The sequence below is a fragment of the Amphiura filiformis genome, chromosome 12, assembly GCF_039555335.1.
Source record: "Amphiura filiformis chromosome 12, Afil_fr2py, whole genome shotgun sequence".
NCBI classification, from domain to species: domain Eukaryota; kingdom Metazoa; phylum Echinodermata; class Ophiuroidea; order Amphilepidida; family Amphiuridae; genus Amphiura; species Amphiura filiformis.
The window spans coordinates 5126830-5152270 of record NC_092639.1 but is presented as its reverse complement, the minus strand read 5'-3'; the positions used below and the strand labels follow the sequence as shown (position 1 = coordinate 5152270).

Genomic DNA, 25441 nt, shown 5'->3' with positions numbered 1-25441 from the left:
CAATTTAGCACATAAAATTAAAAGTCAAATTCATTTTAAACTCTGAATTAAATGTTACATCGTAACATCCTATGACGTCATTCTGTCAATCATATGACGTCATCAGTGAGAGATATCCCGATTGTAGACAAGATATCAACACAGCATCACCATCTGCTGAAGACGCTAGTCGGACTAGTGAAAACGTTCCAGGTGAGCGAAAAAAGTGTAGTATTGAAGTTAAAACTTTAAGTTATTTTATCTACCACTACGTATGAATATCCACTCGTATATCTCAAACTCTGTTTCTAATTGAAGTATTGAAGATATTACAGGAAAGTCGAGAATTCACTCACATTTTTCCTGACCAAATGTACAAAATTAAAGGAATATAAATGCTTTGACATGCTTGAGAAGTGTCTGTTCAGCAATGTGTTGAGATAGTGGTGATTCATGATTTCTATTATGTTCTAATGTTTCAATGCATTTTGTAAGAAGGGGCTGTGCAATAATTATGAGCCCTGGGGAGGGTAAAATTAGGGGGGGGGGCAAGAAATTTTGGTGAGTCGAAAGGGGGGGCAAGCAATTTTTGGCCATCCGAGAGGGGGGGGGCAAGCGATTTTTGGCACACATTCATGGTGCGCCTTTTAAATAAAACGCTCTAAAGAGGCTTAGGAAAACAGTACGGAAACGCTTTAATATGCAAATTTTCCTGCTCGCTACGCTCGCAACATACATGTATATATACGCTGTAGAAGTGACGTCATAATCGGATTAACTACCATAGCAATAGATGAATACAATTTTTGAATATACCGCGCTGCACTGCAGCTGGTTGAACTCATCACCTGTCTTCAATCATATAATAGATTGAATACAATACCGCTCTTTTCAAAGTGACTAATCTTACAGGTGTAAGTGATTAGCATTTCTTTGACATCTATGGTTCAATGCATCGGTACCGCATGAACGTTGTAGTGCGGGGCGATATTGCCAAAATTGTATTCATCTATTGCTATGGTAGTTAATCCGATTAACTACGTCACTTCTACGGCGTATAGACCATTTAGAGTTGCAAATTGGGATCCCAAAAATTTGGCATGTGTAAAGGGGGGGCAAAGATTTATTGGCTTCCTGCCGATCTAGTCCATACAGGACCAACGCAATATTTAGTACTATAATCAACACCGTCAGGCGTTGGTCCATATAGATCCGACATATCCTCCCATGGAAAGTCAAGGGAACTGTCAAACTGACTAACCACGCCTACTGACAGCTACTGACGATATTTAGCCAATCAGATTAGACTTGCCTTCCACCTGTCAACTACAAGCTTCCAGCTTTGGATCTAACACCACTATTGCGTAACAATATCGATAATCATGTCCATTCATTCATTCATTCATTCAATTTATCTTTATCTTTGAATCCTCTGGAAAAAGCGCTATATAAATTCCGAAATTTATTTATTATTATTTATTATTATTTATGTCCTCTTCAATCGCGATCAATGTTCATCATCCACGTGAATGAGCATTGATCTGATTTTACTTCTTCACAGGGTTACTAAGCCCGCGAGGTGGTAGGCAACTGGGCAACTATTGAAGATTTTCCCTGGGACTTTTGATAATAGAGGTTATCCACTTCACTCATGTGTGACTTCTAACAAAAGGCACTGGTTCCCGTATAGTATTCCTCATTCAAACTAATTCAATGCACGACCTCGGAGTTACCTGCATGACTTTGGCGGGCTATTTTGAAACAGTCATGGTTGCACATGCAGGTACTTCTTTAGAATGTTCTAAACAAGGTATAGCAGTCGTTGATAGGACATGCAGCTTATAGAACATGGATAACCTCTATTCCTGTCCCATATAAATCAATGGTTAAGAAGATCTTGTAGCTTAAGATAGTACTTTTAAGATATTTTATATTTGTAGTTTAGTATATCATTGTAATGGCGCCTTGAGGTCAGTTCTGGCATAAGGCGCCCCATAAATGCGTTTTTATTATTATTATTATTATTATTATTATATAAGATACTTGGCGAATATTTGACCCGTGATTCGGGCTGAAATGTTCTTTTTCAAGTTCTTCACTTTGTAGGTTGCGCACATTATACAGGTTTTTTTTGGGGGGTGGCCATCGTTTCATTTTATCATTAGGCCTCAGTTATTATTATTTGTTTTACAATAATATAAAAATGGATGACGCCGCTATTTTGCATGCTTCGGGTTCGAATAAACTAGGACTTCAAGAAGTTACCCGCCAACAGACGAAGGGTTACAAGTTTTTTACACGGACATGGTTTTCCGACAGGATATGGGAAGAGCTTTATCTTCCAGTCAGCGCCAATTTGTGTTAATTTTCTTTAAAATGTCGACATCGCCATAAAATGTAGTCATTTACTTGATTTGTAGTTTAGTCCAATTCCTATTAAAGTGAAGTAGGCCTATTCACTTTCTTTACTAACACAATATTTCAAGAGTTTGTTTCCAAAAGGCATTAGTTCAATAGATGCCTTGTGTAACATTTTGCTGGAATATTTTTACATTCTAAAGTTTAAATGACATTTATCGATTGGAATGGATATGTTTGCACATCTGGCTTATTCTCTTTCCATAATAGATTTGTCCCCTAAAATTGTCAAATCCAAGGTTTTAAAATGGCTGCCATTGCACTTGATGCCTTTTTCTTCTTCGCACGTGGGAAGTTAAAGGGATTTGCACTATATAGAACTATATATTCTACTAATGTTATTAGAGTGGCAAGGTTACTGCTACTCAATATTTTCAAATAAAAAATCCCACAAAACAGTCTTTGGACTTAATGCCTTTTGGAGCCAAACTCTTCATTTAATGATGTTCAAATTTTCTCCATTATTTTAGGACCCTGGAATAATGCAAAAAAAAGACCACCGCCTAATTTAATACATTTAATTTATGGGTAAAAATGGCATTTTTTGGTGATTTTTGTTCAGTTTTGACCAAAAGTACAAAATTTTATATGGGAAATGTTGTGAAAATTGACATATGCATCTTGCAAAGTGTATCAGTTTACTAAGATGGATGTTTGGATCAAAAACGTCAATCATAACCTTTTTTTCTGCGACCTATGATTTTTGACCTATGACCCCTTGGAATTCATAAGTAGGCCTAAAACGGGTGTTTTTTAAAAAAAGTGGTTCTAAAAGTTTAACATATGTAGGGGGGTCAAAAAAGTTTTGACATACCGAAATCAAAATTTTCCAGCCCCAAGTATTTATGAACGTTCCCTTAGCTCTTTTAAAAGTACTGTATCTCTACCAAATTATGGCAAATTAGGCCTATAAACATTTAGATTTTGCAGTGTTCCTCTTTTGGACCTCGCCTTATACAAACAGACGGCTGCCAAAAATTGAAAAACGATGAAAGCAGTGCACTTTTTAATATTTTGTCTTGTCTTGTCTTTTCTTGTTTGTAACTTTGAAATAAAACAAAGACCAGGAAAGTATTACTATCAACGGAGCGGAGAGCCGTTGCCTCAGCTCCGTCCGTGAATGACGTAGTTAAAAGTGACGAATCCCATGCCCTTCAAGAAGACCATGTTGTTTTTTAAAGATTTGATATTAAAATAGTTTAAATCAAAACCCTAAATTCAAATAGTAATCACAGGCCCTTTCATGCCTTCGGGATTAAAGAAATATACTGTGATTTTTCCGTTCCTTTTTTTTCACATGCATTTGAAATATCAACACATTCAACAGTAGGCCTACTTGCGAGTTGTATCGCCTTTTATTTTATTTTACTCACTCTGTTATTTCCAGTTAGGTGTTAAAGGCTTAATGTACGATTTCTTCAAATTTTAAATTTGTCATTATGTATTCAAAATGCTGAAATAATACCAGTAATAGGCCCTAATTATCGGGAATGGTTTCTGTCTATTTTGAACTGAAATAACGAGGTAAACACTGCTCGTTATTTTGGCCGTTTAACACGCAGTTCTGTAGGAGGACATAAAGTCATAATTCTTGAATTATGACTTTATGTCGAACTTTGCTCTGTTTACCTACAAACACAACAAATTTGGCTAATTCCATTTAGATGCAAGTTGTAACATGTGTATACATTACAAATATGCCATACAATCAGGTTTGGTATCACGGTTAGGCCTATCGACAAATGTGACAATATTAAATAAAAAAAGAAAACAAACCTAGAATCCGGGCTAGAATCATACATTGTACAAATGACTTTTTGTTAACACTGATTAGGCCTACATTATCTCTGCACTGATATAGCAACAAAAAACTTTCATTTAATTCATACCAGCCCGATTTACACTGGTCATGGAAATAGTAGATATCTACTATTTCCATGGCGACCTCAAAAGTTTGTATTGCTTTGATTGCATTATCAAAATCAATCGATTGGGATACCAAGTACTTGAGATGACTTGAGAGTCCCAGTTATGTAATAGATGCGGTTGAATGATGGCCCGAATGATGGGCGGGGCTATTTTCCATATTTGGATTCATGACTTATCGACTGGTTTGGTTTTGGTCACTGTTTATTATAATGAGGGTGCACTGCTGGGGGTAGCGAACGGATTTGTAAGGACCAACGCCTGACGGCGTTGATTATGGTGCTAAATATTGCGTTGGTCCTGTATGGACTATGCCGATCGGAAATTTTACCCCCGGGAGGGGCTCATAATTATTGCACAGCCCCTAATCTAATGTGACATGAAAATTCCTCATCGGCATGCAATTCTTGAACAAATTTACGATCAAACTTTATTTGACTCGCATTTTACTATTTGTTTCCTGATGTTCTGTTATAATATAATTCAGCGGGATGGCCATTAGCTTTTCGTTTCTGTAATGTATCTTCGGATTCACCTGAGCAAGTAGAATGGGGTTCTGTACACGTGCTGAGTTGCTCAGAGGACAGCGCAAATATATCAACAGATGAAGGTAATGTCTTCCTACTCAATTGTTAATTATAAGTCCATGTAAAAATAAGGGTTGTCTCAGCGTCTCGCGCGCATAGCTTTCGTTCGTGCAGTTCAACAGCAGTACCTTCATTTTGTACTTCCATAGCTCCGACCACAGCCTGTCCTGGTTGAACCTGCCAACTGATTTTTCTTGGTCAAAGACGGTATACAAGGTTCGATCACGCTCGATGCTCCTCTCGCACAGTTGTCGTAGGGCAAAAATCAAAAGCGTAGCGTGAGTCATTCGATTCCTGGGGCACAGAGCCTGATTAAGAGGCGAACCCGTCGATTTTCTTTTTTTTAAAACTTTGATTGGGGATGCAAGTGTGCCTCTATGACGCTACGGCACTAACACAAGTACCATTACTGCCATTACTGCAGCCTCTTTTTCCTGAATCCAAAATGAGCATAAGTAACTTAAAGATGATATTCCACAATAAATTCGGCCAATCTGACACTTCTTATCCCTGCAAAGCCAACTAGTTTGTTCCTGTGTCTCCATAGGCTCCTGTAGTTTCTGCTGTAATGTAGGCTACCTGTTGCCTTGTCGGCTGCCTTATTTTTAGGGCTGGCTTCGTGAATTCGATAACACATTTCAATTTCTTACTCCAAACTCAAAAAAGGGTGATGCAGTTTCTTCGTGATACCTTGGTTGAAATGCAATTTCTTGTTGTAACTGCTGACTTTTGTTTGCCGGTCCTCAGAATACTGTGAGTACAGTCAGGGGCTGTGTAATAATTATCTGTCCCCTCGGAGTGGACAAATTTCACAATGGCCTGCCAAATTTTTTTTTCGAATCTTAACCTTTGCCTGAACGTTGTCAGTCCGCATATATTATCTCATCTTATCCAATCCTGACAGAGAGACACAATTGATTGTCTTGATAAACAAATTCCATCAAAATCAAACTTACCCCATCCCCCAAAGAGAACAGAAAGTTACGAAAACCGCCTTACTCCATAAAACTAACCAAATTACATTATCGATAACAATGATCAAAATGTTTGAATGCTTTCATTCGTTTCTTTAAGGTTACTGCCCTGATGGATGGGATTCATACGGAGCATATTGCTACTTTGTCAATGGCGAACATCGTGTGAGCTTCAATGATGCTGTGTTTGAATGTCAGAACCTGACTAGTAACGTAACCAGTATACACTCTGAGGATGAGCAATATTATCACATGTGTAAGGACTTTAGTGCAAAACTATTTCTCAGAAGTTATAGAGAAGTTTTTCTTAAATTATAATATTTTACTAAGGTGCTATAACAATGTGTAAGTGGGCAGTTAAATATATCAACAAGGTTGCTCAGTTCGTTCAAGTTAGAAGGTTTTATTGTGTAATTTTACAGTAATACTCCGTAAAACGGCTACAGATTTGTGGATTGGACTTCATGGAAGCAATGATGAACGAAGCTTAGATTGGGTCGACGGTTCACCGGTAGGTATAGTATTATCATCGCCGTCACTTTTTTATTATTATTATTATTATTATTGTCAATCACGTCTCTGAAAGATGTTTTAACATGTATAATGTCACCTTTCTTCTATCCCCCTCCCTCATTATACTCATGTATTTTATTCATACGTTTCAGTATGATTATGAAAGTTGGACTCCTATAAGTCAACACGATAATAGGAGTCTCGACGAGGACTGCGTATATTTGCATTCTAGAAGTAGCGGGCATTGGAATATAAACACATGTAATTCGCTCCTGGGTTACATTTGCAAGAAACCTAAAGGTACAATACTTATATAAATTATACATTTATCAAAAATTAACTTTGAAAATCCAACCTAGGAGGAGTAAATCAAAGTGAATATTTGTTCCCCAAAATGTTGTCTGAATAAAAGGATCCTTGTCTACTGATAGAATCATGATACAATTGAAACCTTACCAGCCCTCTCGTTTTGATGGAAAATAAAGTATACAATGTAAAGGGTATTACCGAGTGTATGCAAATGATTTACAATTGTTCAGTTCTTGAGGTATCAAATTAGAAGATTGAGAGAAAGCTCACTGCTCTCTCGCTGTCTTTCCTACTTTCTGTTTCTGGTTTTCTCTGAAGATTAATTTCTTTAATTTATCAATTATTTAATAGTTGCTCTGGACGGATATTGTACTCCGGATATGACTGTTTTGGAAGCAGGGGGGACACTGACTTGGCCTGAAGCACCTATTGGGACCACGGCTCTTAGCGAAGAAACGTGCGGACCCAACACTGATAATAGTACGTCAGAAATAGTGTGCCATTATGTACAGGATGTATGAAGATAAGTGGTATACCCATATCGTTATTATGAACGAGACTGCTACGTGAAAATGTAACATAACATGATTTGCTACAATAATTGGAATACACAGGCTTTTCAATTAACATTAACACTGATTGGTACAATCAGGGGGATCAGGTTTTTGATGGGGGGGGGCACTCATGAATTTTTTCCGGCGCTCTCCACGCGCCCAAATTTGAGGGCAAATGTGGCTCTATTGGTCCACCATTATGGCAGAGCCCGTGTGGTGTAACCTTCTAGGAGTAGAACATTTGTACCCAAGTTTTCAAAATCGCCTACAATGTTTCTAGTTTGTTTTAAAGGAGGAGGGCCAGACCCACTGGACCCGCCAATGGGTACATCCGGTAGGTCCTAACTGTAGCAATTATAATGGAGGTTAGTCCGAAGGTATCACGTTAGGTCTTTTTTGTCTTTTATTGATTCAATATTCATGCCCACCAGTTCCACTTGAGTGGGACGAATGTTATAGTTTCATCTCATTGACATTATGTGTGTTGATTGACAACTCATTTAATCGCTAGCGTCTCTCTTCACCCATGTATAAAGAATAGAACGGCATTATGCTGACAATTTTATACTGAATGACGTCGTTTGGTCACGTCAAGATATTAATATCATCGGAACCTGTCAAAGATCTATTACCATGGTTCAGTTTGAGATGCTGATTTTGTTGAGATCGGAACCTGTCAAAGATCTATTACCCTGGTTCAGTTTGAGATGCTGATTTTGTTGAGATCGGAACCTGTCAAAGATCTATTACCCTGGTTCAGTTTGAGATGCTGATTTTGTTGAGATCGGAACCTGTCAAAGATCTATTACCATGGTTCAGTTTGAGATGCTGATTTTGTTGAGATCGGAACCTGTCAAAGATCTATTACCATGGTTCAGTTTGAGATGCTGATTTTGTTGAGATCGGAACCTGTCAAAGATCTATTACCCTGGTTCAGTTTGAGATGCTGATTTTGTTGAGATCGGAACCTGTCAAAGATCTATTACCCTGGTTCAGTTTGAGATGCTGATTTTGTTGAGATCGGAACCTGTCAAAGATCTATTACCCTGGTTCAGTTTGAGATGCTGATTTTTTGAGATCGGAACCTGTCAAAGATCTATTACCCTGGTTCAGTTTGAGATGCTGATTTTGTTGAGATCGGAACCTGTCAAAGATCTATTACCCTGGTTCAGTTTGAGATGCTGATTTTGTTGAGATCGGAACCTGTCAAAGATCTATTACCCTGGTTCAGTTTGAGATGCTGATTTTGTTGAGATCGGAACCTGTCAAAGATCTATTACCCTGGTTCAGTTTGAGATGCTGATTTTGTTGAGATCGGAACCTGTCAAAGATCTATTACCCTGGTTCAGTTTGAGATGCTGATTTTGTTGAGATCGGAACCTGTCAAAGATCTATTACCCTGGTTCAGTTTGAGATGCTGATTTTGTTGAGATCGGAACCTGTCAAAGATCTATTACCCTGGTTCAGTTTGAGATGCTGATTTTGTTGAGATCGGAACCTGTCAAAGATCTATTACCATGGTTCAGTTTGAGATGCTGATTTTGTTGAGATCGGAACCTGTCAAAGATCTATTACCATGGTTCAGTTTGAGATGCTGATTTTGTTGAGATCGGAACCTGTCAAAGATCTATTACCATGGTTCAGTTTGAGATGCTGATTTTGTTGAGATCGGAACCTGTCAAAGATCTATTACCCTGGTTCAGTTTGAGATGCTGATTTTGTTGAGATCGGAACCTGTCAAAGATCTATTACCATGGTTCAGTTTGAGATGCTGATTTTGTTGAGATCGGAACCTGTCAAAGATCTATTACCATGGTTCAGTTTGAGATGCTGATTTTGTTGAGATCGGAACCTGTCAAAGATCTATTACCCTGGTTCAGTTTGAGATGCTGATTTTGTTGAGATCGGAACCTGTCAAAGATCTATTACCATGGTTCAGTTTGAGATGCTGATTTTGTTGAGATCGGAACCTGTCAAAGATCTATTACCATGGTTCAGTTTGAGATGCTGATTTTGTTGAGATCGGAACCTGTCAAAGATCTATTACCCTGGTTCAGTTTGAGATGCTGATTTTGTTGAGATCGGAACCTGTCAAAGATCTATTACCATGGTTCAGTTTGAGATGCTGATTTTGTTGAGATCGGAACCTGTCAAAGATCTATTACCCTGGTTCAGTTTGAGATGCTGATTTTGTTGAGATCGGAACCTGTCAAAGATCTATTACCCTGGTTCAGTTTGAGATGCTGATTTTGTTGAGATCGGAACCTGTCAAAGATCTATTACCATGGTTCAGTTTGAGATGCTGATTTTGTTGAGATCGGAACCTGTCAAAGATCTATTACCATGGTTCAGTTTGAGATGCTGATTTTGTTGAGTGCACTTCTTGTTACATTCAAATGAATATTTTTGTTTGACCGTGTAAGGATATATGTAGCTATTGGTATATTTCAGGTGGTAGGGCAATAGGACTACGTTATTGCAGAGCAATATACGATGATGTATATAATGAAGAATGCGTGTCAAGAGAACAGCAAATAAAAGGTAAATCAAACAATGGAAATTCGGTCTTACCTTCGTGTAAGCATAGTCATGAAATTTAAGGGTTAGGGTTTAATGTTGGGGTTGGAAATATGGGTAGGGTTAAGGATATCAAATTTCGTGATGCTTACATGAAGGTAACACCGGAAATGCATTCATCATTAAATTCCCGTATATACCGGACTATATGGCGAATTTAACAAAAAATCAAAATTGTTTGATATCAGAAGGGCATCCCTCGTATTCAGAATACTGTGCAAAGGTGAGTGACCGACCCCTTTAGCAATGTAGCAGAAGCCGTTAGCGTGATTGTAAAACCCAATCAGGGGTCTCATGATGCAGTCATGTCTACAGTAGAATTCATCTCGACCTTTGCAGGACTTAACCCCATTAAAAGCTATTAAACCAAGATAACACTCATTGAAACAGCTCAACTGATTAAATCGGATCTTCTCTGGTTGTGCACAAGTGTCTGTTTTCATGTGCGATATCGCAATAAAGCTGGTATTATAGCTTCAGTTGGGTAACCGATTATAAAGGAAACGCAAGGAAACAATGGTATGTGGACCTTTGTTCACGAAATGAGACAATTGCCTGCTTTTTGTAAACCAGCATTCTTGAAAATGAGCAACATAATGATTGTTGACTTAACACGGTTTGGAAATAATTTCTTCATATTTTTGGTGTTATCTGTCGTTTACATATCCTTCCTAAAACACCAAAGTACGAATATTTCCAAACATCTAAATTAGCTAAAAATTTAGGACATGTTACAAAACTATATTGTCTAGAATTTTAGAAGAGTACTTTTAATATTGGCCGGTTATTTTTCACACAGCGACGTTAACTAGGCAATGTACTATTACCTATAACATTAACTAAAACACCAAAGTACGAATATTTCCAAACATCTAAATTAGCCAAAATTTAGGACATGTTAAAAACTATATTTTCTAGAACTTTAGAAGAGTACTTTTAATATTGGCCGGTTATTTTTCACACAGCGACGTTAACTAGTCATATCCCCATACTTTTAACGTAGGGCTATTTGTAGAGGTCACGCGTCAATGGGAAAGAGCACTGTGTATTGTGTATAGGAAAACGGACAGTAACTGCAGTATGTAAATTTAGGTTCAGGCATAGACCATTGAAACATGTTGTCATTTTATCTTTTTAGTTTCGGTTTCGGTTTCAGTTTTCGGTTTCGGATCTCATTGTTATTTTGAAGTGTTAGCATGGTATGTGTGAACAATCCTTTCTTTCTAGTCTTTTGTTGCCTACTGAAAAGTTGAACGAAGATAATTTCTGTTTTCTGTTTCGGGAGTTATGTTAATTTCTGACCACACCACTCTTCGTCATACATAAATTCTCCCAGCCACATTTTCCCTAACAAATTAAAAAAAAGGAAATTTAGTTCGGCAGAGGTGGGGCTCGAACCCACGCTGTACTGCGCCGCTATCATGTATACAGTATCGACATATTGCCAGCGTCTTTATCGCTCGGCCACCTGACTTGTTGTTGCCATCTTGGTGCGCAACTTCATTACTTCAACATAACCACGTGATAAGCAAAGACAGAAAACGTACCATATTATAAACATTAATGTGTATTATAATAGAGCTACCATTATTAATATTGTTGAATTCTCAAGCGCATACAGACAATTAATACGACGGGCCTATGATACATACACAATACATACATCGATTTTGATTTCGGCCACGTGCTCTGATCAGGACATCGCGTCGATTGCCTACCATTTTTCTTGTAAGACGGTCTGAATTTTTGCAATTTACAGGAAAAGTCCACGTAGGTCCCCAAAGTTTCTTTCAGATATTAAGAGATCAGATTCCCATAAAGACGAAACAGTAATCTTTAGTCGGGACCTACGTAAAATTTACATAAAATGTTCATCATCAATTCAGTGTTAATTTTGACTAAATTCAGAAAATATTTTGGCGTATATAAAATTGAAATAAAATTCTCGAATTCACGAATTGTTATATATGCTGTGCAGTTAATATTCATATATTCTTTCATACATAGGATGCTTCAGTTTTGACACAAAAAATATGTCATTGAAAACCGTCCCACTCGGCGATTTCAAAAAGTAACCACGCTTCCCTAGAATGTGCAATAAATTAGTATTAAAGTTTTTCTTATTTTGGCAGCATTCTAGAAACACTTGGCGTATGGCAAAAAGAGGAGAACTTTCTGACATAAAAACGTGAGATAAGAGGGTTGATGCTAATCTAGACAAAAAAAAGTGTATAAATTTTACGGTCCTAAATTCGCGATAAATTGTACGGCTTCAATTGATTTGCGTTGGGTGTATAGGTACTTCCGCCTAGGCGGGAGTGGCTCGTGAAAATAGCCCAGCGTAGTGATACACACTAATCAGTGTTGCCAAGAATTACGTATACTTGCTCGTGCAATCGGTCATATGATTATGTAGAGATGAAACGGGGAATTATTTCCGTTCCAAATACACCTTAAAACTTGCGTGTGCAACACCAAAGAAGTGCGTTGAAGTAAAACTAATTGGATTTCTTTCATTGGAATTGGTAATCTGATCATTTCTTCAGGCAAAATTGCCAGACTCAAATCTATTTTAAATGTGTATTATTTGTCATTAATTGAGCAGGCTGTTAAACATGTTAAAGATTGCAAATCGCGAAGTAGGGGAAATGAGAGAGTGGGGATGATGCGACGAGATGATCGCGTGGAGGGGAGGAGAGGAGAGGAGTGGAGTGGAGAGGAGAGGAGAGGAGAGGAGAGGAGAGGAGAGGAGAGGAGAGGAGAGGAGTGGAGTTTATTCAGTTTATTTAAATTTGTCCATGTTGATCATAACAGGTTAATAAGCAATAAACAGATGAATTAAGAAAGCCCAATTATTTTTACAAACACAAAAACAAAATACAAAAATAAAAATCTACAACATAATTTAATGCCCATTAAATGTGCCGTTAAACAACATCAATGGCCTATAGGTATTAGAGGACATTATAGCGAAAGGTGCGCTAAACCACTAAAAACACCGGTCTTCCACACACTGTGGGTGTTCCATAATCTTGTCTTATCCAGCCTTTATTAACAACGGGCATCCAGAAATAAGCTGATTGGTACTTGAAACTTAACAATGAATTCAAGTAACAGATCAACTCACATAATCCCTTGCGTTTTCGTTTCTGAACAATAGAGCTCTCAAAACTGAAAAGATAAAAACGACCCGTGGTCTATAATGGTCCAGACAAGGGCGTAACACCATGAGGATGCTGAGGGAACTCAAATATGAAAATTTATATGCGGTTTTGAAATGTTTTTCGATAGAACTGGGTAATTTAATTAAAACTATATTCCTATTCGATTTTAGCATGTGTCCCACATGCTCTTGGAATGAAGAGTCGTGCCATACCAGATTCCATGATTACAGCCTCATCTTACTTGCAACACCGAGATTGGGACCGACTTCCACAATATGCGCGGTTGGGTGAACATAGAGCTTGGGCTAGTAGTGGTCAGAATTCTGATCACACATGGATCCAGGTCGAACTACGGACAAATCACTTGCTAACTGGTTTACAAACGGAGGGAAATAATGGAAACGATCCCTGGAATTATTGGGTGGAAACTTTTCAGCTTAAAACAGCAACAACAAGGCATTCATTGTCATACGTAACGGACACAAACGGATATACGGTATGTATAATTAATTGCAAATCGTAATTTAGTTAGAGCAAAGAATAAACAAATGAATGAATAATGAATATACATTCATACATACTCATGATATAACAACGTTTCTGATTGGATTTGCGCCCTTTTTTGCTGGTCATAAATACCGTTTATGACCAGTACGCAGGGCATAAACAAACTGCGTCACGCAGCGTTGGAACCCAATTAACACGATCCACGATTTGCTAGTGTTGCGTACACGCGCATGTCACCGCGCCCATCTCACGCAGAGCGCAAAAGATGACGCGTATCACGCGTTGACTCCCGGCCGTTGAGCTCTTGAGCCGAGCTGCTTCCTGCGAGTAGGCCTACTCATTTTCTTCCAATTTATGAAGGAAAACGGTATGGAAATGTTATTTAAACTTGTAAACCCTTATTATTTTCATCTGTATTGAATTGCTAAGAATGTTGGGTATGTATGAACGGGGTTCATTCATAGGATTTCGGGCATGATCGCTGTTTGTGCCCTCGGCTCACGCCTCGGGCATAAACAGCGATCATGCCCTCAGCCCTATGAATGAACCCCTAATTTCAACATGTTCAATACAAATGAATTAATAACAAAGTATAATACCGACTATAAAAGTCTGATAAATAAAAGATAATAATATAAAATTCCTTTACCCCCAATTTAGCCCGTTTCTTTAATACAAGTTTAACTTAAAAAGCAAACGTTATGTTATGTTTTGGATATTAACAACAGCTGTATCAAAACACACAGCAGTGTTTCATGTATAACATCGTTCTTGTGAAAGTATTCCAACTGCATGAACCGTTCCCGGAGGTGAAGGTATACGGGGATGTGCCACGGTTTTGGGGTACCTTTTCAGCGATTTCCAGAGCGATTTTGGTATATTGATGGATTGATTTCCAGTAAAGATCAAATGCCCGCAATAGGGCATATTTGGGCAAAAGTGCCCCTAAAAGCACCCAATTAGAGCAAATTTGTGAATAATTGGTATACTGATGGGTGGTAAAAACAACAAAAAGTAGGTATAAATGAAGTTAGCATTCGAAAGTATGCGTGTCATATCCCCGTACAAAATGATTTGTAGAACCACCCCCACAAACCATTAATATTGTCTACATTTTTTCATCGCTTTATGACAGAACATTCCGCTAGCTAAGGATCACATAATTCGTAGTAGAAGTATACGCCGTAGAAGTGACGTCATAATCGGATTAACTACCATAGCAATAGATGAATACAATTTTTGAATAGACCGCCCTGCACTACAAGCAGATTGCACTAATCACCTATGTATGTCAGCAAACATAGATTGAATACAATACCGCTCTTTTCAAAGATATTTATTTTACAGGTGCGAGTGATCAGCCTTTCTTTGACATCTATGGTTCAATGCATCTGTACCGCGTGAACGTTGTAGTGCAGGGCGGTATAGTCAAAATTGTATTCATCTATTGCTATGGTAGTTAGTCCGATTAACTGCGTCATTTCTACGGCGTATAGTGATGTAAAATGGTTATAATAGTCAACGAACTGCAGCATCTACTCATGTATTGTTTCCGATTAGAGCGCTGACATATTGGAAAATGAGTGTACATTCATAGCCGGGCCAGTTTTCGAAATTGGGTGATTTGTGTTTGAAATACATCTGACTGGGTGTTTTAATAACGTAACGCATAAAGGTTTTGGCATCATTGAATGGCTGCATAATAATACTTATTATTATCTTCTTTGTTCATTCCTTTCTATATCCCATCATTCTTTCTTTTTTTTCTCCCTCCCTCTCCTCTTACGCGCGCTCGACTTGTCATCATAAACATGAAATTATGTCAGAGACTGGATATACGTGATTTATTCATCATGCTTCCGGGTATATTCGTATTTATCCGGGATGTAGCCTATCTTCCTAATACTATTTGCAAAAAGGTACAACTACAGCTAATACTAACTTTCCTGATCACTGCTTTTAATATCATCAGTTGCTACGAATTATTAGTATTACTACCATTATTATTAGTAACTGCTATCATAATCGTACACAGATTGATGAACATGACGCAATAATGAACGCAAAATCTTTATATTTCTTAACAGAAATCATTCCAGGCCAATGTAGGTGAAAGAAGCGTTGCAAATATTACTCTAGATAACCCTGTCATGGCACGTTTTATCAGAATATACCCAACTAAATGTATGAAAGGACACGATGTTATTCATGTTTGTGTTGTTCGATTTGAGCTAATAGGGTGTGGTAAGTAGAAAAACACTTCCTAGTAGAAGCATGAGACTTTCCGCACATGAAGTATAAGGTAGGTATGAGAGGTATTAAAACCTTAGTTAACACATTTGCTAGTCAGCCAAATTCGCCTAGACCGGGGCCCAAACACTTAGACATATTTACATAGAAATTATAAAGAACTGATTGGACAGGCTGGTCAAGGAAACCTACATAAATAATTAGCATGAAAGTTCATCTGTGTTGGTAGACTTCATAATTGGAAATTTAAACTTATGATCTCAACACAAAATTAAGACGTACCTCAATTTGTTTCACAACTTTGACCTTCATCTGGAGACTGGCATGTTTTCTATACTTCACTTGACCCAAATATATGATTTTTTATGGTGATAAGACAATCGCACATGGAATTTTAGAGGGATTTTGATAGCAGTTCCATTAAAAAAAGCTGCTATCATCATGAGACTAAGATCTAGAAACACCACCGAAATGCTGTTTTGGGGAATTTTGCTAGCAGAATCTTTTTGATGAAAGTCAATCTTTGACAAGATGTAACTTTGCTACGGAAAGTGCTATGACAAAAAGTTTTTCAGTTTTGGCTTTCTTTACTCAAGGGATTTAATTTATGAATTTGATATTAATGATGCAGTTTGATGGCAAATTAGAAATCACCTAGCATACCTGAAATAGGTGTAATGTTGATTTGCAGACGGGTAGCCACTTTGGATTTGACCCCTGCTGATAGCTAGAGGTCACGAAAGGTCATATAGGGGTTAATAGAATTGAAAACGCTCCGATCTTTTTGAAAGGTGTACCAAATTATCTATCTACGACCTATCGTACAAAAACCATTATGTTTAGGTAAAATGTCACTTTCTTGGTTTACATGGTTACAAATGCAGCTGAATAGTTTTGCCTTTGTTCTGTGCTCACCTACTGTTCAAACAAGGTCAAAGGCCATAGCGAGTCACTGTTGATCTTCGACTTCCATTGTATATAACAATTAAATAAAACAGTTTAGCGGGCAATTTGACGCCATTTTTGCTCAAATCGGAGTAAGTTGAAATTTGAAATAGACCTAAGACCCCCTAAGACCCGTTGACCACCAAATTTCAAGTGTGTCGCCCTCTTGTAACCAGATCAGCCGTTAATCTTAATCTCAACCGCCTTGTGCTTGCTGAACAATGGGATAGGCGACTGAAACCACGTGAGAATTCGGATGATGTCGCATAGGTCTAGACAATAGGCGGCCATTAGCGGCCATTTTGTTTCCTACACGATGTTATTCACGTGTCGTTTATACTGAGCAGCTGGTATTCTCTTCCGCCGTCAGTGTGATTCCAGTCACTCCACATAGCGTGTTGCGAAAGCGGAGGAGACTAAAGCAGTATTGACGAACACGCATGCTTTAAAAGTGAACAATCCTAGGTCCAGCATTGTTGTAACCACTTGACCCGGTATTGCTCTTATGATCTCTCACACTCCTGTAAGGAGTAATTGACACTAGCGATGTGTACACACGTATTGAACGCACGGTCCACGCAGGGCGTATGAAACATCGCAATCTCTCTATGTAAAGTTCACAACGCAATACTATATAAGATCGATTTTAATTAATATTATAATACAATACCGGTTTTAGATTTAGCCTCAAACATATTCATTACTGCACCGAATTGAGCATTTGACCTATATACCACTTTGTTTTCACGTATATTCTGGCGGCACACTACCGATGGACTCGCCTTTTAGTTCAAAAAGAAATTGTTGTTAAAAGGGAATTGATTGCCTCAAAAAAAGAGTTGAAAATGAATGGATCCTCGAAGAGTATTTTTTTATGACGAAGACTCTTGAAAGTTTTAATTATGGTGAATTACAAATGACAATTTTACGAGTTACATTGTGTAACATGATATTAGAGTTATAGCGCTGTATGTGAAACGATTTTGTTTAAAATGGTATTAAACTTATAGGCCTGTATGTGATATGACCGATTTGACTTATTTGATTTGATACCCTCTTTCTTGTTACATGTACTTACATGTATTTCCTTTTTGTTTAAATTTGTTATTAATTGTTTCAGAAACGACAACCATTATTGAAAGATTAACATCATCACCAATCCCATCAGCTGCCACTAATTTATCGAAATTAAACCAAGGTAAAGAAATGCTTCGTTCATACGGCTTATTACTTTTCATGAGAGCAAGAATTATGTCACTTCAAATAAACCCAAGAGCGGCAAGGATCATTCAAAGGATTGATACCGCATGCCATTTCTGTTAATAGAATATTGACCGTGTAGCAGAAGCCGTTAGCGTTAAGACAAACCATCACGATATGCTAATTAGGGTCAGGAGTTACTTACACTAACCCTAACAATAACCCTAATCCTAATCCTAACCCCCTAACCCCTGACCCTAGTGAGCATATCGTGATGGTCTGTCTTAAGTGAGACATCTACCAATATTACTTCAGGCAAGGCGATGAGGGAACTAGAATCTCGGGCGGACACTCAACTTTTATTTTGGTATAGGGTGTCGTGGGAAGCGCCAAAATTTGTAAACTGAGAACTATTTTTCTGTCCTAAATTGTGGCTAAATAGTAGCAATTTTGTAAGTCGATTCTTACCTAAATAAAACTAAGCAACTGTAGCATGATCGCTAATTTAGGGGAACAGTTTTTTGGAACAGTTATTCTTTTAGCGCAAAAAACACTGTGTTTTCTCCCCCAAATTGCAAACTTTTGAGCGTTTCGAGCGCACCGGCCCATCAAATAGCAAAACACACCTGGGCCTCAAGGAAGAACAGATGATTAATTGTGTTTTCAACTGATTGAGTGTCCCAGGTTAAAGAAGAAATAAAAGAAACAAACAAACAAACAAACAAACAAACACCTTCATTTGGTGGTATTAGTCCAAATTCGAATTTGTTCGCCCCCTTCGCGAGCGCAAAAAGTCATAGTAAAACAGGATACAATATGCTCGTCCCCCAATACCCACTCCCCTCAATTTTAATGGAAGCTAGGAAGCAAAGGAAGCTAATGTGGTCATAAATCCTTCAGTCAGGAGCTGGTTGGAGCTCATGAAGCTTTCGTGGCCGTGTGGTCAAGGCACATGTCTCGTAAACCTGAGGTCCGGGGTTCGATTCCCAGGCAGGTTCACCTTTTTCTATTGTCTCCTCTTTTATTTGCGAAGGCGAACCTGGTGAAAACTTATGTTTGTTGACAAGTAGAATGGAATTTTAATCCCACTTCAACTTCAACGGTGTTGCAATCATTTTCGGCTTGAATGCCTCATAATAGACAGCATGATTGAATATCAATTTAAAATTTCAGATACCGCTATCCTTGAGCAATGTCCTGAAAACTGGCACGGCCATTCCGGGTATTGCTATTACATCAGTGATACAAAAGCCAATTTCAACGGTGCTCGAGATTCTTGCAGCAACCAGCATTCTTCTTTGGCTAGTATACACAGCGTTGGGGAGCAAGTATTTCTTCAAGGTATGTTATTTGACCAAATCCGTGCTTTGCTCTACAAACAAATTATGTAACCATTTTAATTTCAGTGTGAAGGTTAGATACACAGAATGGACAACATTATTTTTTTCTGACAACTAAAGAAAATGGCTAAAATGTATACTCTGTTCCATAACCTCAATTCCTGGTAAAACTTCACAAAAATGGTGACAGGGGTGGACGTAAATTACTTGTAAATAGGATTTTAAGTGTGATCTGTTTAAGAATAAGAATAAAAGTATTGTTGTTTTGAAACACTCGGCGTGCCGCGTCGCGGTTCCACTCAAAATAATGCTATTTCCTGTGTTGTATCAGGCAATAGAAACACGGCTGTAAAATAGTACTTTTATTCTCTAATAATTGTACATGTATGTTGACCTTATGATAATGAGTTATCTCAGGGGCTGTCATTTTGATGTTGCTCTCATTACGTATGGGCTTTTATTACAATTATTACTATATGTCTTGTATGTCTATGGCATTTTCCCCTGTCCATCTTTGAGATGCAGTTAACCATTTGATTGGCCAATCAGAGCTCTCCCAGCGAGTTATTAGTTTTATTCCAAATGTCATTCACATTTGCACTTTACATGCAAATAAAATCTATGGAAGGGGATACCTAGTATGTTGGGGGAATATTTTTAGCATAGTGGAATAGGGGCGGCTTCAAAGCTCGACCACCGGTTGACCGGCGCTTGATGGCTTGATGGCGGTTGACCGAGTTCCATTTTTAGAACAATAGAAATCGGCTCCAACCGGACAGAACTGGTGGGCAACCGGCGGTCCTGAGGTTTCTGCTGTTGTTCACATGGAATTGTGTAAAATGGCTTATCTACAGTTAAAATGATTACATCGAAAGTTCTGCTCTTGCCTTCAGAAAACCTAACATTTGTGAAGCTTTGCATTACTTTGCATTTGTTAGAGTGCGAGAGTGATTAATATATTGTTCAACCCAAACAATGGACAACCCCTTCCTAATAAAAATGACAGCTCCTAAGAACGTAGTGAACTTTGGTATAATAATTGTCAGATCTAGTAGGTGACATCACCAATTTTGAACAAAGATCACAAACATTTTAAATATTTTGAGCGGAAAAAAACATCCCATGGTATTACCATGATTACTGGCGAGGTCAGTATTGAAATACGATGGCCTATACATCTGTGATTGTCTGGTCCCATAATCATGGAAATTGTTTGATTTAACAAAGTAGGAAGGAAATATATCTGGCAGAAAGTGTTTGTGAAAACGTTTTATACCCTTTATATGCCCTTCATATAAAATCAACAAAAAAGAAAGGCCAGAAAAAATAAACAAAATAATGAGTACTTCGTTTCTTGTTTGTAGGATTAACAGGGGATACGAATACTCACTGTTTCATTGGTCTGCATGATTCGTTTGTCGAAGGAGATTTTCAATGGATCGATGAGACAGAAGTAAGAAAAAACAATTTTTAAGCTCAAATAACCAAACCCTTACTTGACAACTATACTTTTTAATAGAGTCTTTTCAATCACAGTATGAAGCGAAAATTTCACAAATTAATAGTACGTCTACAAACATTAATATATATATATATATATATATATCCCCGCAGTGCGGTGCATTGAACCAGTGGCGTAGCCCGCCCCGACCTTCCCAAATTACGGTTCACCACAGGTCGTCGGTACACGACGGTCCCTGGTCCGTGTGTACCGACAGTCCATTATTAACAAAGTAAGCTAAAAATTTAGGTTTCATTCCAAAATTACCCTAATATTGGTGCATTTAGACATTTTTCATGTGCTTGATTCCAGAGTTAATAACAGAAATAGCCATTGAAAATGAACTCAATATTACTTATAATAGAATATCGGTCTATGCATAGTAAGATCTTGAAACTTGGCGTATATAGCTCGTGAGTCATCCTTGGGGGAGCATGAGGGGGCAACCGGCCTGATGGGGAACAAGCCGTTTCTCGGCAATTTTTCTGTAGGCTTTTCTAAATTCTAAAATCGATTGGTGTCAAAGAAAGAAAGAAAGAAAGAAAGAAAGAAAGAAAGAAAGAAAGAAAGAAAGAAAGAAAGAAAGAAAGAAAGAAAAAGAAAGAAAGAAAGAAAGAAAGAAAGAAAGAAAGAAAGAAAGAAAGAAAGAAAGAAAGAAAGAAAGAAAGAAAGAAAGAAAGAAAGAAAGAAAGAAAGAAAGAAAGAAAGAAAGAAAGAAAGAAAGAAAGAAAGAAAGAAAGAAAGAAAGAAAGAAAGAAAGAAAGAAAGAAAGAAAGAAAGAAAGAAAGAAAGAAAGAAAGAAGAAAGAAAGAAAGAGGGAAGAAAAGAAGAAAATTAGTAAAAGAATAAAAGAAATAAATTCAACTACACGGGGACTCAAACCCACATTTTATCAAAAAGGATTCATACCGAGTATTCACAGTCCAGCGCCATAACCACACGGCTACGCAGCAACTTACGAAATTTCTTGATCGCAATGCGATGATTATAATTTGATGCAATAAAGTGATTACAATTGCGTCCGCACAATGGCTCTTAGAATAAACAAGTTTATCGGTCTGGAACCTACAGATGGCGAAAAAAATCGTTTTTTTGTTGTTGTTTTTTAGTTTTTTTATAGTTTCTTTTTATAGTTTTTTTGGCAGAAAGAAGAGAAAAAATGTATGTAATTAGATGTCTAAATTAACGTTCCACGATCAATATATCGATAATATAACAAAACAGTTTTTGTCATGCAAGATTCTCCAAAATGTTCCCCCTTAAACGAGCTTGTACAATTGAATACCTGAGTGAAAGATGGGCCGAACTCCATCAAAACTGTTTTTGAGATATTAAGAAAAAACTTAATATTTGGAAAAGTTTTATAGACAGAATGTTTTCATCTTCAGGGGACCTTAAATACATGAACATACAGTATTACATACATTCGAAATCATATACGACGTTTCCATCCATGGCAACGGTACAGGTCTTAATATGAGCTGGAGTTGGACCCTTCTTCCACTAATATACTGCAAGTGCCAGTTCCGTAAGCAGATATGTTATGAGCTACAGAAATTTGTAAATTATCCATTAACTGCACAAGTAGAAGCATGTAATATGTTAGCAAGAAAGTTTATTGTAGTGAAAAGCAGATTTCATGGATGAATAAAATTATTCTTTTCCATGAAAACCATGATTAAGTGTAAGTAGAAGACAATTTAGGAAGTGGATTTTGGCTCATCTTTCACACACAAGGAAGAACAGTCCGCTGGCAATAAAATGCTGGGTTTAACTCATTTTTGTAAAAAAATCGGAGTAAATCCATATCGAACGCACCAACATTTCTCCGACTGGAATTAAAATTGCTGAGAAAACTTGGTTTAGAGATCAGGTTTATACGTCTTTCAAACGTTTTTATACGTTTCTTGTAGTATCTTTAATATTAAAAAAATGTTTGAGTGCTTCGCGTGCTCCCCAGTAAAGCACACCACAGAAAGCTGTTAAAAGAGGCGGGAGGAGGAGTGGGTATCACTGACGTGACATACGTCATGATTGTTGACATGTTGTCGGTGAAATCATGGGGCTTTTTGCCCCCCCAGCATGCCCAGTTCCGAAACCCTGGCTACGCCACTGATCGGTACAGATTGTATAGAAAATACAGTAGCTCGTATTGAACGATACAACGCTTAGCACATACCAAAATGAAATACTGAACACATTTAACCTTAAAGAGGAAGTTAGTTTTGACTTCATTATGATGACCCTATATTTTTTAGATAATTTTTTAACTTTTTATCCCTATGCTTTGTCTAGTACAACTACAATAATTGGGCAGAAAATGAGCCAAACAATGGAGGGCCTGGTGAAGATTGTGTCGTATTAATTGGTACCGGAGGAGGTCATCGTCAGGGATGGTGGAATGACGTCCGATGCTCCCTGTCTTTGAATTTCATATGCAAAAAAAGAGGTACGTACGTGAAACGATTGCGACGTTTACGAAAAATGGCTTTGTGAAACCTTTGGGTCTCATAACTGTTAAATCGTTTGTTTAAAGTAAACACCTCAAAAGAAATAAGTCCCCCTCTGAACATGTCGTCATAACATCGTAAGGTTTCGTTTTGTACCAACAAAACTAACTTTGAAATAATTATATGACTGTTTACTAAGTGCTGTGTGAAAATGAGAGATTTCCATGACTTCAGGGCTGAATGAGCCTAAATTGAAGAAAAAAAGTGCCCTTTCCAAAAGTCACAAAGTAGGCCTATGCTTGTTAACGGCAAGGCGTATTGGGACAAGGAATGGAACTGACCATCTTACAACTCACTGTGCTGAACTCTGCACCAAGGAGATTTGCATGGCTGAATGATCAAGAATCGATACACATTACAGTAAATGTTCACTTGGTGAGGATTTTAAACTGCACTCAAACACATGGGGTTTTCCATTAGTAACAAGCCATGAATCAACTTTTGTGACAAGCATAGGCCTACTTTGTGACTTTTGAAAAGGGCAGTTTTTGCCTTCAATTTAGGCTCATTCAGCCCCTCTCATTTTCACACAGCACTTAGTAAACAGTCATATAATTATTTCAAAGTTAGTTTTGTTGGTACAAAATGAAACCTTACGATGTTATGACGACATGTTCAGAGGGGGACTTATTTCTTTTGAGGTGTTTATATACAAAATCCCCCCTATAACAGCAAGTTGAGGAAAGAACTCTCAGATGGCAGCCTTAGCAGCAAGAAGTGGTAAAACATTGTTAACACCTCTGGTAAGTCCACCAGAGTTGATATACCAGCGCTGAAGGATGTGCGTCAAGTATACATTTATTAAAAGACAAAGCTGAAAAATGTGGCCAAACCTTAGCCGTTAAATGTCAGCTTGCCAACGCAAAAGAATTTTAAATTGCTAAACCCTAGAACTACTGATCCATATTTTGTAACACGGACTACGAAGAGTCATATACCGTTATATTTGATACCAATAGCTATGGGTCTCCTCTATCCAGTGATACCAAATTAATTACAAACATTCCCAAATAATATCACTATGGCGTCATAATGCGAGCGCGCCCTATGTACAAAAGTATAGGCAAAATTGATTTTCGGTTCAAAATTCTACGAACATGCGATTTTCACCGAATTTCCTCCTAAATATAAAAGGAAATGACAGCTACTAGATGCTAAATGATCAAAAACTCAACATAGGTTGGCCTGAGACTTTTCTTGTTTTAACGCACTGAACCGTAAACACCTTAACATGGCAGTGCGCCCTGGAAGCTGAAAGTTACAATATGGTAGGGCGAATATTTACTAAAAACTGAAGCCGTGCGTATGAATTTTGGTACTATTACAACAAAAATGTCATACAATGAGAGAAAATATACCATTTTGAAGCATCAAGCCCTAAAAAGTACTTTTTTGGCTATATAACTTGATCAATTTCAGCGATTTTAATGCAGTCTTTTCAGATGCCATGCAAACAAATAGTTACTCGTCGTATTTCCATGTATCGCCCAGGCCTATTAGTGGTATGTAACCATGAATTTGGAAAGAGACGGCATTTTATATTATACAAAAGTTTTAAAGAATTCGATTTCGATTTTCCATTAACTGACTTATTATTATTTTTATTTTTATTTTCTGGTCATGACACAGCTATATGCAACTTTGCCCTTGGAATGGAAAGTGGTAGAATTGTAGACAGTCAACTTTCAGCCTCTAGTATGAGAGATCCACTTAGTGGACCGACCAGAGCTCGTTTCAACCAATCACGAGACGGCTTCTTAAGAGGAGCCTGGACGGCGATATTAAACGGTCAAGATCAGGATCAGTGGATCCAGGTGATGTTTTTTCGAGATACCGTTGTTACAGCCGTTATCACGCAAGGAAGGGATGAAGAAGAGCAATGGGTCACGCGATACTCAGTGGAATACACGCAAGATGGATCAACCTGGATATACATTAAGGAGCAATACAGCAACAGAATTAAGGCAAGCTAATCGGTCCTCGTAAATATATATATTTTACTTCGGCTTTATTAAACCAATATTGTAACAATTCAATAAAATGGTAGTTTTCACTGTCAAGTGTGTCTCCTTAATTTCGAGCCGAACAAAAGGGGGACAATTCGCCAATGCGTGTCACCCTGTCGATCGTAACTGAGGTCGGTCCACTCCCACTCAGAGGATGTTTAAAGACATTCCCATAACCCAA

The 25441-nt window shown here is 37.8% G+C and overlaps 1 protein-coding gene across 1 annotated transcript in view; it reads left to right on the top strand.

The window, feature by feature from the left end:
• Nucleotides 1-25227, top strand: part of LOC140165574 (C-type mannose receptor 2-like) — a 45204-nt gene extending 19977 nt beyond the window's left edge. Inside the window, exons 9-21 of the mRNA XM_072188860.1 lie at nucleotides 4811-4933; nucleotides 5985-6140; nucleotides 6307-6395; nucleotides 6550-6697; nucleotides 7058-7186; nucleotides 9712-9801; nucleotides 13172-13497; nucleotides 15596-15752; nucleotides 17824-17901; nucleotides 19077-19244; nucleotides 20608-20696; nucleotides 23040-23193; nucleotides 24884-25227. Coding sequence (XP_072044961.1) covers nucleotides 4811-4933; nucleotides 5985-6140; nucleotides 6307-6395; nucleotides 6550-6697; nucleotides 7058-7186; nucleotides 9712-9801; nucleotides 13172-13497; nucleotides 15596-15752; nucleotides 17824-17901; nucleotides 19077-19244; nucleotides 20608-20696; nucleotides 23040-23193; nucleotides 24884-25227 — 2051 coding nt within the window. The remainder of the gene's footprint in view (nucleotides 1-4810; nucleotides 4934-5984; nucleotides 6141-6306; nucleotides 6396-6549; nucleotides 6698-7057; nucleotides 7187-9711; nucleotides 9802-13171; nucleotides 13498-15595; nucleotides 15753-17823; nucleotides 17902-19076; nucleotides 19245-20607; nucleotides 20697-23039; nucleotides 23194-24883) is intronic.
• The last annotated feature ends 214 nt before the right edge of the window (nucleotides 25228-25441 follow it).